Source organism: Musca vetustissima, unplaced genomic scaffold (assembly GCF_032173495.1).
Source record: "Musca vetustissima isolate MV318-11 ecotype Yass unplaced genomic scaffold, APGP_CSIRO_Mvet_v1 utg3891, whole genome shotgun sequence".
Lineage (NCBI taxonomy): Eukaryota > Metazoa > Arthropoda > Insecta > Diptera > Muscidae > Musca > Musca vetustissima.
In genome coordinates, this window is record NW_026888050.1 from 71,034 (window position 1) to 84,012 (window position 12,979).

Genomic DNA, 12,979 nt, shown 5'->3' on the forward strand with positions numbered 1-12,979 from the left:
TCCTGGCCGTTTGTCCTGGTTTGTCCACCGTTTGAGGTGATTCACCGCTCTTTGGCCACGATCGTTTTCGCACAGGGTTATCATCCGTTTAAGAAATTGGTCAATCTCATTCCGTTTGGCCAAGGCTTCGCAGATGGCAATTCGATCCATCCTATTTTTTATGTTAATTGGTGTGGCACCCAAACACCGATTTTCTTTTTGAATCCAGCTTTGTGTAAATGGTTTAAAACAGTTTGGTGGTCGATTTTTAGCTCCTGGACGATGATACGACTGTTAACATGCCGGTCGATTATTTCTCCGATTTTAACGACATTTTCATAATGGATTTCTATTTCCCCAACCAAATACATAAACCCATATAATTCCGGACCCATATAATAAAGGTCCCTTCCATTTTTAGTATTGTAAACATTTTAGTTGCTTTTCCAAGCGAAAGAACTGTAAATTCCGGGTACCTGAAAGGTGATCATAATTATTCAGAACATTTTCAATATAAGCCAACGTATTCACATTTTAAAAGTTCTAATCAACGTTTTGATGGCCATGTTCCCGCATAGTCCTCATATCGACGCCTCCGAAGAATAGTATGCTAAGTCTGAAAAGTGAGTTTTTCATTAGAAGCTTTCAAAGTATGGAAGTTTCTTAAATCTTACGTACCATGCTACATTTTTGCTTATAACTTTGGTTAAGTACCGTAGTATCTAAAAACGTAAATAACTTTAAAACATGCTAAGTCGACTTAGCATACTATGGTTCGGAGGCGTCGATATGAATGTCCCTTTCCTACTTTCTGTATTTCGAAGATTTTAGGTGCATACTGCAGCTGGATTTAATTTGGCATTCCATGTTCTATACCAACTATTTTCGATGTCAGTCGAAAGGTCCCGCCTTATTTTATTTTTAAGACAATAATTTAATGTTCTTATCGATGTGGCTGTAGTTTGTCATTCAGATTTCTTGGATGGTGAAAAACATACCTGCCGTATTTTGTAGGAAAGAACATCTCAGCATACTGGCACATGTACACAAAATTGGGTGCGTGTAAACCAACATGCGTAGGGACGATATAACGTTTTTTTATAACGAGCACAGTTCCCAGTTCCGGGGTTTGAAGACGGTGGCAACCTTTACAAAAAATGTTAGGCTCGTCAAAGAAAAAAGCAGCAGCTTAAACAAGCATGGGGTACCCCCATTATTCGGTATTTTGGGAAGTTTGAGGATACGTTTGTCAAAGAAATTGACTTTAGATTTATGTTTTTGGTGTCAAATCTTCCTACCAAAAATTATTGACATCCGTCCCCGTTAGGGTGTTGCCCACATATAATGATACACCAACTATTGGATATTATCAGGATTTTAGAAATCATTTTCTAAAGTCATGTGTCTTTTCCTGCCCAACTTGAGTGTATATAGTTTTGTATTACGATTTCTCCTGGAAGTCCCAATCGATTTTAGATAGATAAAATTGGCTCTTTCACCAAATCTTTTGGTATGTCAATGAAAAGAAAGGATTCAGAATTTGTTTTTTGCAATTATGGTAATATTATTAGGTGTACAGGTTATAATTTTCACTTTCTAAAAATAACAAACATTGTACCTACAGTAATATTGTGTCTAGTTATATTCTATGATTATTTTTCTAAAAAAACATCCCTAAAGTTAATAAAAATAATTAGATATTCTTACAGAACATTTGTATTACAGAATGCAATTACATACATATTTTAATGAGGTGTTATACGTTTTAATTGTAATTCAAAATTATATTGTCGTGATTGAATTAGGTACAGAGCACTATTTCACTATTATTCCCCCTCCAAACAAAACGAAAGAAAATTTCTGTTTGAAACAAAACAAAAAATAAATAATTTCTCAGGCTAATTCAATAAATATAAATATAATTCTTCATCATACAAATCTAGGCTTGGATGTTACGCAAAGTTAAGAGTAAACGGCGTCTAACCGAGCCGCATATTTCACCGGCTGTGCTCAGTTTGTCGTCGACAGCTGCAGCTACATCATCGTCACAAACGGCATTGCAAATTGTGGCTCAGGTTACGGGTCAGCAGCCACAACAATTTTCGGAAATGACCAATTCGGCAGCTGCTCTGGCCATAACAGGAAATACCAATGAAAAGGAAAATAAAGACAAGGATAAGGAACAGCAGCAGCAGGAGCAACAAAAACAACAAGCACAACAACAGCAGCAGCAACAGTCACAACAACAACAGACACCCAATAGCAATACATAGAGGTCACGTCCGTCCGGTCTAAGTTTTCTTTTCTCGTGTTTTTTATAAAAAATATTCAAAAAATCCCAGAAATTAGCAAAAGAAGAAGGAATTTGTCCAAGAGAAAATAAAATAATATATAAATAACTATAATTCAAATTAATAATCTTGATCTTACATTAAAGTTACAAACAAAACAACAACAAACCTAACCAACAACAACAAGTAAACACCAATAAAAGTCTTTAAATAAAAATAATTAACCACAAAGCAAGGAAATTTGAAAAAAAAAAATCCAAATTGCAAAACAACAATATACTGTAAAAAATGAAAAAATCCCATTTTTGAAATAATAAAAATTAAGCATTTATTAATGTTTAAACAACAAAGCCAATTAATTTAAAATTGTTAGTTGGAATGTAAATGAAAGTGTGTTTTCTGAAAAAAAGTAATCTACATGAAATTGCATAGAAAAAATAATAATGTTAGTCAAAATAACGTGACTATATAAGAAATTTTTAATATTAATTATTTTTTTCAATTCGAAATTCGTTTTGAAATTAGATAAAAAAATAATTCACCACCCAAAACTCCCACCATTTTTTGTTTATATTTTTTTCTCTTCATTTATTTAATTTAAATTAATTTTTTATTATTATATATTTTATTTTGCTATATTCAAGTAATTTAGTATTAGCAACGTTTAATTTATATCATATGGTTTCTACAATTATTTAAACAAAATTAACAATAATTACTAATTAATTTTTAAAAACCAATAAATTATAGTCATATTTCAAATTCGCCTTTTCTACTTGTCTAAGATCTTGTTTCATAATTTTTATGAAATTCCAAATGCTCTGTATGTCAGTTGTTTTTTTTTTTCTTAAAAGCCTTATTATATATCCGTTTTTGGACCTTTTCATAAATATATTCATTCCCAAGCGGTCAGGAATGTAAAAAACAACTTTTTAAAACTGATGAAATGTGAAGAATGATCAGATTAACTTAAAATAAATTCGGTCCGACATTTACAACTTGTAACATATAAAATCTCTAAAAGAAATCATTGTAAACTTTTAGGTATTCTTAGGTACAATCCTAGAAAAAAATACATTCATTAAAATTCGCTAGGTCATTAATTTCTTTCCATAGCTCCTTTTAATTCAATATTTCAATGTTACACTCCATGATTGGAAAAATCTAGATGGACGATTAGAATCAAATGAACAAGGTGAACAAAAAAGTTGGACCTAGTTCCAATGTATCCTGGTTCGGAATAGTTCCTTTGAACTATTTCATTCCGAAACGGAATGCTACTGAATTTTAGAGCTATGTCGTTTCGGAACAAAGTAGTTCAAAGGAAATATTTCGATCCAGGATACATTCGAATTAGGTTTGACTTTATGTTCACCTTGTTCCTTTGGGGTTTTTTTTCCGAAATATATTATTTAAATTTCAAATTCAGCTTATTCCCATCGATCAAAATTCAACAGGGAAATAGAGATTTTATTTTTATTCATGACCCAACTGCATCTCTTTCTAAAGTTGAGCAATCTATTTCACTAGTTTTATGAAACTATTTCGCAGAAGGAAACACCGGAACTAGATCCCATTCTTTCGTTCATTTAGTTTCTTTAGATGTAGTCCTGCTTTCAAATCCTTTTGATTCAACTTTTCATATAGATCTTCTCGTTAATGTTTGACAGAACGATTGAACTAAATGGGACTATGAGATATTCACAGTTCCATAGTTCTCTATAGTTCACATAGTGAAGCGTATCGATCTTTCTCGTTTCTTTTCTTGAAAGAAAGTCGCAAATAGAAAGACCGGAACTAGGTTCGATTCTTTCGTTTATTTGGTTCCATTTGATTTAGTTATTCCTGTTTACTTTCCTTTTGATTCAACTGTTCATATAGATCTTCTCGTTAATGATTGGTAGAACGATTGAACTATATGGAACTATGAGTCATTCAGTTCTTTAGTTCTTTATGGTTCAGGGAGCGTTTCTCGTTTTTTTTTAAGAAACTAGTTCCTTAATATATTTGCTTCGCAGCATATTGTTCCGACTACTGGGTAGATCATTTGGATCTCTTTTATCTTTATTCTTGTTCACATAGGGGCTGTTCCTGTACTGCAAGATTCTACTAGTTTGTATTATGTTTTTCGATATCATAAAGGAAAATTTGTTATCGTAGTTAAAAGTAGTCGGTTCTTGCAATAAACAAAATGATTAATTTCTTTAAGGATGGAACAACCTCTAAATAAGAAACAATAAAGAGCGAAACTCGGTCCTTTAGACCAACAAAGGAACTATGCGAATTTATGAGTTGGAGCTAGAACTAGTTTCGATCGTTCTTTTCTCGGAACAGTGCCAAATGAACTAGTGCGTTCCGGAACGAGTATTTGTAAATCCGTATTGTGTGGTTTAGGTGTTAAATGTCGATTTCAGCTTCAATTACATTATTAAATGTATTATTAAAGGCCCACTTAGCTGTGAGAATTTCGTGTAATTTGTTAGTTTAAACATGTGGATTGTTAGCAGAACCTTAACCAAGCGCCATGTAAAATATTAATTTTCTTTTTGAAGATCGTAGGCGTATTTCCTCTGCCTAGAGTTCGGTAATATATTTCACGGAGGGTATCGATATTCCTTGCATATTTTCTAGAAAAAAATTAGTTCCTTAACAGAGCTTAAGCTAGTTCCGACCTAACTTTTCTCTAAATATTTCCATTGAACTAGTTCAAACTCAGAACACAATTTTGCTAAGCCAATAGCCTTGGTTCACTCGTAAAATTATGTCTTTATTGCGATACGTCTGAAGACGAAATGGTCATGGATTTTCGATTTTGTTTAATCAACAAGTGTAATTCAATGGCTATTCACTGAAACTAACATATGAACTAGGTCTAATTCAATTCGTACATGAATCGGAAAGCGCCTTTAGAATACGAAATCGACTTGATTTCAAAATTCAAATAAATCATATGTATAAATATTGTGGATTTTATTTGACATTTTAAGAGCTGGAAGCGACATTTGATCTATTGGATTTTGCATAATTAGGCACTTGATATCTGCCTTATTTGTTCTTAAGTCGGTTCTGAGTTACTCTCACACGCTTATATTTTTGAACAGGTATGATCAAAAGATACTTACAATTGTGATATTCTCAAGGCACCGAACAATTAAGAAACTATGGCTTTAGATCGTGAAATAACAACTCGATTTCAAAAATAGAACTGAAGAACTGAGCAATATAAATAAACTGTATATTCGAACTAGTTCAGTTCAATGTGTAGAATTACGAAGAACGCATTTCTATATTCGTCTAAAATTTTAAATTTCCAAGTAGAGTTCGTCATGATTCTCAATAATGGAAAATAAAAATGTACATTTGGGGATTTTTATAACAATAAAAATTATTAATTCACTAAATGAATAAATGAACTAGTTCCCTCAAATGATTTTAATTTAAAAGTGAAGTGTTTCAAATGAACTTGAGTATACAATTTTTGAACTAGACGTTCTTAAATGGTGATGCCAAATTTTGAATCAGTTGAGCTTGTTAATGTAATTTTTTGTAATGGAATTTCTAATTTTAACAGTAATGCTACTATTATGTTCTAGACTCTGATTTCATTAAAGGAACATTAAATGTTTCAATTTGTAGTGCTCAAAGCAAAATATCAACAGCACCACTAACTAGTATTAGCTTGTTTAGATACAAATCTAACTTCTCCATCAAAAATATTATTTTAAATACTAATACTAACAGAAGATAATATGCCTTTTGCTTATTTAAGTTTAGTTTAATTATTTCGAAAATTTTATTTAGTTTAGTTTATTGCTAAATTTTAAATTTCTAATATTTCTTTTTAATTAAAGCTTTAAACTAACTTTTGATTTCTTTTACAAACTTTTTAAAAAAATAATGGCGAATTTTTGCACCCAATTAATTTGTTTTCTCAAATTAATTAATAATTTATTTGAAATATCTAAAGAAATAAATATTAAATTTAATTTATTACAATCCGCAATTTGATAGAAAATTAAAAACATACATATATTTTCTTTTTCTCTTTCTTTTACAAAAAAAAAAAAAAAAAATATTTCCCAATTCAAAAAAATTAAAATGACAAATGAAAATAATTAAACAATGTAAATGTGTGGTCCGGACGTTAAACCCCTACAAAAATATTTAATTATTTAAAATTATAAAAAAAAAATATACAAACATAGGCGACCATGTTGAAAAAAGTCAAAAATAAAATGAAACGTCGCAACACAGAACCATCAATGGCCCTGGCTGGCCAACAGATGTCGCTGGCCCTGCCACCCACAACCGCCGAGGGAGATTCGGAAAGTGAAATTGCCAGCAATAATACCGATTTCTGAATATGGTACAGCGAGCGTTTGATTTAAAATGTTAATAAATTTTATTAAAAAACCACAACACCAAAACAAATACATCCCCCTCGTCAAGTGAAATTTAAAACCATAACAACAGTAAGAAGAAGAAGAAGATGAGCATTTGGAGAAGCAACAAAGTACATAACATACCATCATTATTAAATACGCCAGCAACACCATCTTTAAATTTTGCGACTTAACCAGAAATCCGGAAAATATCATCCTTAGGTTTTATTTGGATTTTAATAAAAATTATTTTTTTCCATTAAATAATTTATCCATTATAAGAAGACTTTATTATTTTGTTTTATAACTAATTTTAATTTTTTATTAATTTATGTTTTAAGAAAATTTATTAACACTTTTAAATACAAATAGCTCTAAATAGAAAAACAAATATGAAAGAAAAACAATTACCAACTCCAAAAAGAACGAAGCACAAATGGCGTAACAGGTCGCACAGAAAATTACCGCAGAAATTAAAAAAAAGAACAAGAAACCTATAGAAATTATTTTTTAAATTAACTTATAAGTAAATGTAATTTAGATTTTAGATTATCAAAAGAAAAAGTTGAAAAGGGCGGCAAACAAAATTAAACCAAACGAACAATTGGCCGGATGTATTGAACAAGAACAACAACTAAAGCACAAAAATCTGCTGCTCATAAAAAAAAATCGACAACAACAAGAGCTTTTGAAAGTACCATGATCTTGATGAAGTAGAAGAAAAAAGTATTTTTTATTTTATTTTCTATTTAATAAACAAGAAAAACAAATTTATTTTATATATTTTTATTAAATTTTTTAAGGAGTTAAAAAAACATATATTTTCTATTAGTTATTATTTTAATAAATTAATTTAAGTTATTGATTTTTATGTTGTTCTCTTAATTAAGGGTTTATTATTTTAAAAATAAGTTTTTTGGTAATATTAAAAATAAATTCAGAAAAATAATTTTAATTTTTTGATTTTTTCTATTAAATCTAAACAAATATTGCAAATTTAATTTTTTATTCACAATATATTAAATTTATATTCAAATAATGAAACATCTATGATGTAGCATATATACAATGTGTAAATTATGTGTTCATAGAAGTACACCTTCGATTTAAAAGTTGTATGCGAACTATATTTCTCAAAAGAATTTTCCAGTATTTTCGGATTTTCCAGTATTTTAAATCCTATTCTGACCGCAAAAACAAAACTCCAGGAACTATTGAATTCTTCCATTTTCTTCCGATAAGTCACCAATAGATAACTCAACGACTATCTGATGTCATCAAAATATGACTTTCTGCAAGAAGAAGCAGAAAGCTTAAAACTTTTGCCGCAATAAGAATTGTTTAGAAAAATTGAAACCTAATTCTGTCCGTCAGCGTCATAATAATACTGATAGTGTTGCATTATATCACTTGTATACTTGTTGTGTTGTCTAATATTCATATTTTGTTGTTCGTCTTTGTGCAACCAAAACTTTCAGATCTAACGCTACTCTGTAGATTTACAACACCTACAAGTCAATACGCCAGTATCCTAAATAATATGTTCCGTATATGTTGAGAAACCAATTTTTATTCAGCGAGAAAAATATTAGGAATGTCATAACCACTTTTGAGATGCCGTATAAAATTTCTAGAAGATGTAAAATAAAATCAAAACTCCTAAAATCATATTTATAATTTGGAAAAAGTATTGGTTCCAATAAAAATATTGGTTGTAGTAATTTTAAATTTGGAACCTTATTCCTCTTCGGAGATGCCTAATAAAATCGAAATATCTTTCGACAATCTCGTTCCTAAAGCCTTTCGATCTTTTTTGATTTGCTCCATAAAATGAACCAGGTCTTTCATTTAGATTAATCGTTCATTGGTACACATCTGCAAATTCGGTCAACGGAGAGCAGTTGGATCAAAAGGAACTAGGTGAACTAGAGCAAAAATTAACGAATGAAAAAGAATTTGTACCGATCATTCGTTTTGCAGAATCGTTCCTTTAGACTAGTTCCAACACATTAAACAACCTATTTGTCTTTTCCAATCTTAATAATTTTCTTCTGCTGCATAGCAGCTGAAAAATAAAATTCAAGATAATCAATCTTTAATAGTTTATAAGATAAATCTTCCGAACATAAATTATTCAACTAATTTGTAAACCAATGGATTTATTTAGTTCATGAACAAATGAACTGAATCGAACGATTCCCTGAAAAGAGAGTATGAGCTCGGTTCGTTCACATAGTTCCTTTATGTTCAGTTTATTAATTGAAAAAATTAACGACTGGAGCAAAAGGCACCATATGAACGGGATAACATGACCTAGTATCGATCGTTCATTTTGCAGAATAGTTCTTTTGGACTAGTTCCAACAATCCTATTAAATATCCTTCTGCTGCATATCATCTGCAACATAAACTTCAAGACAATCGTAAATATTTTAAAAGATAAATCTTCGGAACATAAATTATTTAACTAATTTGTAAACCAATGGAGTTTTTTAGTTTATGAACAAATAAATTGAAATTAACGATTCCCTGAAAATACACTATGAACTAGGCCAGTTTACATATTTCCTTTAAGTTCAGTTTATTAATTAAACGAATTGTTCAGGAAAGGAGGGTAATGATACATGTTGCTCTCCCTTGTCCATATTTCTCAAGAATATTTTATTCATAAAAAGAAGCAGTTTATCTTTCTGGATGGCCTTTTAAATAGGCCTTGGTAGTGAACTATGAACGAGATGAATAATGAAATAAATGAAGGAACTAGTTCAATTAAAAGTGATCATAGCTATGTGTGAACGTCACTGAGAATTCTCCCCCATGAAACAGCTGATGAAAATGATAATAAATAAAAACGGCTCGAACTTTTCCAGTTAGCTTCGCAAAAACAAATAAGTTATTCTTTAGTTCCATAGTTAATTTTAGTTCAATCGTTCAATGTCACACGCCAGTTAATCCGGTTGAGATCTAGATGAACGATTACTTCAAAAGGAACGAGTTGAACGAGAGCAAAATGGAACGACTGGAGCAAAATTAAACTAGGAAGAATCGCACCTATGACAGGTCGTTCTTTTGTGAAATACTTAATTTGAAATAGTTCCTTCCGGAACGACCCAACTTATTGATTCAGTTTTATATCATCAATTACGGATTTGGTGAACGAGAGCGAAATGGAACGAATAAAGCAAAATTTAATAAATGGAAGAACCGGACCTAGTACCGATCGTTCCTTTTGTGAAATAGTTCCTAGCATTCCGTAGTTTCTTTTGTGAAATAGTTCCAGTAAAATCAGTTCCACTAGTTCCCATTGTTCATTGTGGTCATCATCCATGATTGGATAAAGTGGTGACATGTGTAACACAAATATATATTTTTTTAAATTCGAATCATGAAAATTTATTTCTAGACTTTATAATAAAAGTTTCATTTTCCATAAAAATTCAAATACTTAATTATATTGAAAATATTCACCATATATCTACAATATATCTTAAAAAATACATTTTTAACTGTTTTTTATTTTATTTATTGTTAAAATTATAAACCCTTAACAAAGAGTACATTATGTTGCTTTTTTAAATTTTTTTAAATTGTTTAAATATTTTGATTTTAATTTAAAAAACAAATAATATTTAAAAAAATATAACAACAACAAACAATTAAAATTGGCTTGACAAAACAACAAAATCAAGAAGACCACTATATACTAATATTAAAAAATGAAAATAAAAAATTGGAAACAAAAGTAATAAAATATGAAAATAAAACACGGGAAAAGAAAAACTTTTAAACGAAAAGAAAATTAAGAACAATTTCAAAGACCAATATTAATGATAAAAGAAAAAACGAAAAGATTTCCCTCAGAAAAAATTGTAAATCAACAAAAATAAATGGAAGAAAATTCCTCCTCCCTGGACATGTCAAGTAAAAACAATTATTACAACAAAAATGTAACTAAAAAAGAACAAAACTTGAACCTGAAAAGTAAAAATTCCCACAGAACAAAGTAATGCAAAAACAGCAGTTCTAAAAAATTGAACCAAAAAACATGAAGTACCTTTGTAATTAATGAAAAAATAACAAGTAAATGAAACTAAATATATATTTTAGACAAAGGAAGAAGCAAAAGAAGAAGATGATAAAGAAATAAGAACATAATATGGAAAAGATTAAAGCTTCTTCAAAATAACAAAAAAGAAAATTAAAAGAAAACACATAAATTTGACCAGACAAAATGGAAATACAGTAAATGCATGAAAATTGTTGATAAATGCCAAATTGAAATATATGAAAATAAACCCAATTAGAGACGTTAAATTTTTTGAAAGAAATCAATGGCATGTATTTTTAAAAATGGAATATGATAGGCATTTGTCAAAAATTTTCTTCGCTACTGTATAAATTCTTAAAGAAACAACAAAAACCAAAATCTCAATGAATTGAAAATGAAAAAAAAAAACCCAAAATATTTCCTTTGGAAAACAAATTATAAAAAGAAATTTCCTGTTTCAAAGCTTAAACAAATGAATTGGTTTGTATTTTCTTTTTCTTAAAAAAAGGAAAAACATAATTCCAATATTTTTATTTAATTTTAAATAATTTTGGAAAATTACCACAAACAAAAATTAAACAATTTTTTTTTTGGATTAGAGGTTGAAAAACATTTCAAACTAAATTTTTTTCTCAAACAAAATAATCAATATTTTTTAACAAACAACCAAGCAACAACCTCTAAGAAATTTTGAATGAAAATTATACAAAATTTTATTTTAAAAGAAAAAAAACAAATGAAGAACAAACATTTAAATATTTTAACTAAATCATCATCTGCATCTAAACATCAAAAACATTTCCCCCCTGGCGAGTATCATTTTAAATTTTGAAATAATTTTGTATGTCTCCCCTCTGGTCTAGACACGGAAATCCAGTGGTGAGACCTAAAATAATTTCAAGATTTCCATTCCACTTGAATCATTGAAATGCACCTCATAAAACCACACACACACAACCGTAAGCACTACCAAAATTACACCCTCCCCCTAAAAGTCATTCGATACGCAACGAATTAAGGGGCTCAAAATGTACAAAAATCAATCAAAATTTCCGTGTACCAATAAGGCACAAAATAACAACATCTCTTTTGGCCTTTTGTGAGATTTGGAAAATTCTTTATTGTTTTTTGCTTGGCCCAGGCCAGGTCAACTCAGAAAATTATCCTTTCAACCAAAACCAAAAATTTAGTTTTTAAGTCTCTTTAAGAAAGGATTGAATTTTCCCAGTTTTCCACGTTCTGGGTTCATCTCTTTGAGGGATGTACAAAAAAGAAAACATAAAGAATTTTTCAATATTTCCATAAATTGTTCCAAAAAAACAATATAGAATGATTGATTGAGTACATATTTAAAATTCGTTGTGAGATTGCATGATTTTTGTAAACAAATCCCCATCAAACAAAAACAAAAAAATTACAAACAACACAACACTATATTTTTCTCATTAAAACATAATACTATATATTTTTAATTTTCATAAACAAAAACAAAAAGAAAAACCAAAAAATTTAAATCCTTAAAATTAAAAAATAAAAAACAAAAAATTTAGTATAAGTTAACAAAAAACAGCTAAAAATACCTTAAATGATATGGTAATAATTATAAACAAACCAAAAAACAACATCAAAACAATTGTAGTTTCTCTAAACAAAAAACATAAATTTCATCTAAACAAAAACAAGAACAACAACAAAAAATCATTCCTTCAACAACCAAACAAAAAACACAATTCTGAAGAAGAGGAACAAACCAAAATAAACAACAACAATGTGAAAAGGAAACGAGAACAACAACAACAAACTACTACTTCTAACTACAACTATTTACAAAAACAAAATGTAAAATATACTTAACAAACATCAACAACCACACACCATATTACACTATAAAACAAAAACACATCCAAAAAAAGAAAACAAACCATGAAGGGCAACAAAAAAACAACTAAAATTAACAACAATTCGAAATTAACCACTAAAAACAAAACAAAAACAAAGAAAAACTATAAAAAATAAAAACTAAATGTAAAGAAAAAAAAAACAACAAACTACTATTCAGTATGCGTTTCCTTTAAATAATCGGAAAAAGGATGTAATATTGTAAGTATGGGAGAACAGTAGGGCCTGGGGGAACATAAGGGTCAGGGAACGTCTATAGAGAAGTTGAAGTGCTGAAGCAACAGGATGACTGCTAGAAGGGCTGAAGGACCAATAAATTTCTATGGACTAGATCAAGGATAAGGTAGTCTACTTAGGGCAGCTGGAGCGTAGGGGAGACTC

The 12,979-nt window shown here is 29.5% G+C and overlaps 1 protein-coding gene across 1 annotated transcript in view; it reads left to right on the plus strand.

The window, feature by feature from the left end:
* The window catches only part of LOC133335877 (diacylglycerol kinase theta), a 61,488-nt gene extending 54,799 nt beyond the window's left edge, over nt 1-6,689 (plus strand). The window contains exon 17 of the mRNA XM_061544169.1: nt 6,476-6,689. Coding sequence (XP_061400153.1) covers nt 6,476-6,631 — 156 coding nt within the window. The 3' untranslated portion in view covers nt 6,632-6,689. The remainder of the gene's footprint in view (nt 1-6,475) is intronic.
* The last annotated feature ends 6,290 nt before the right edge of the window (nt 6,690-12,979 follow it).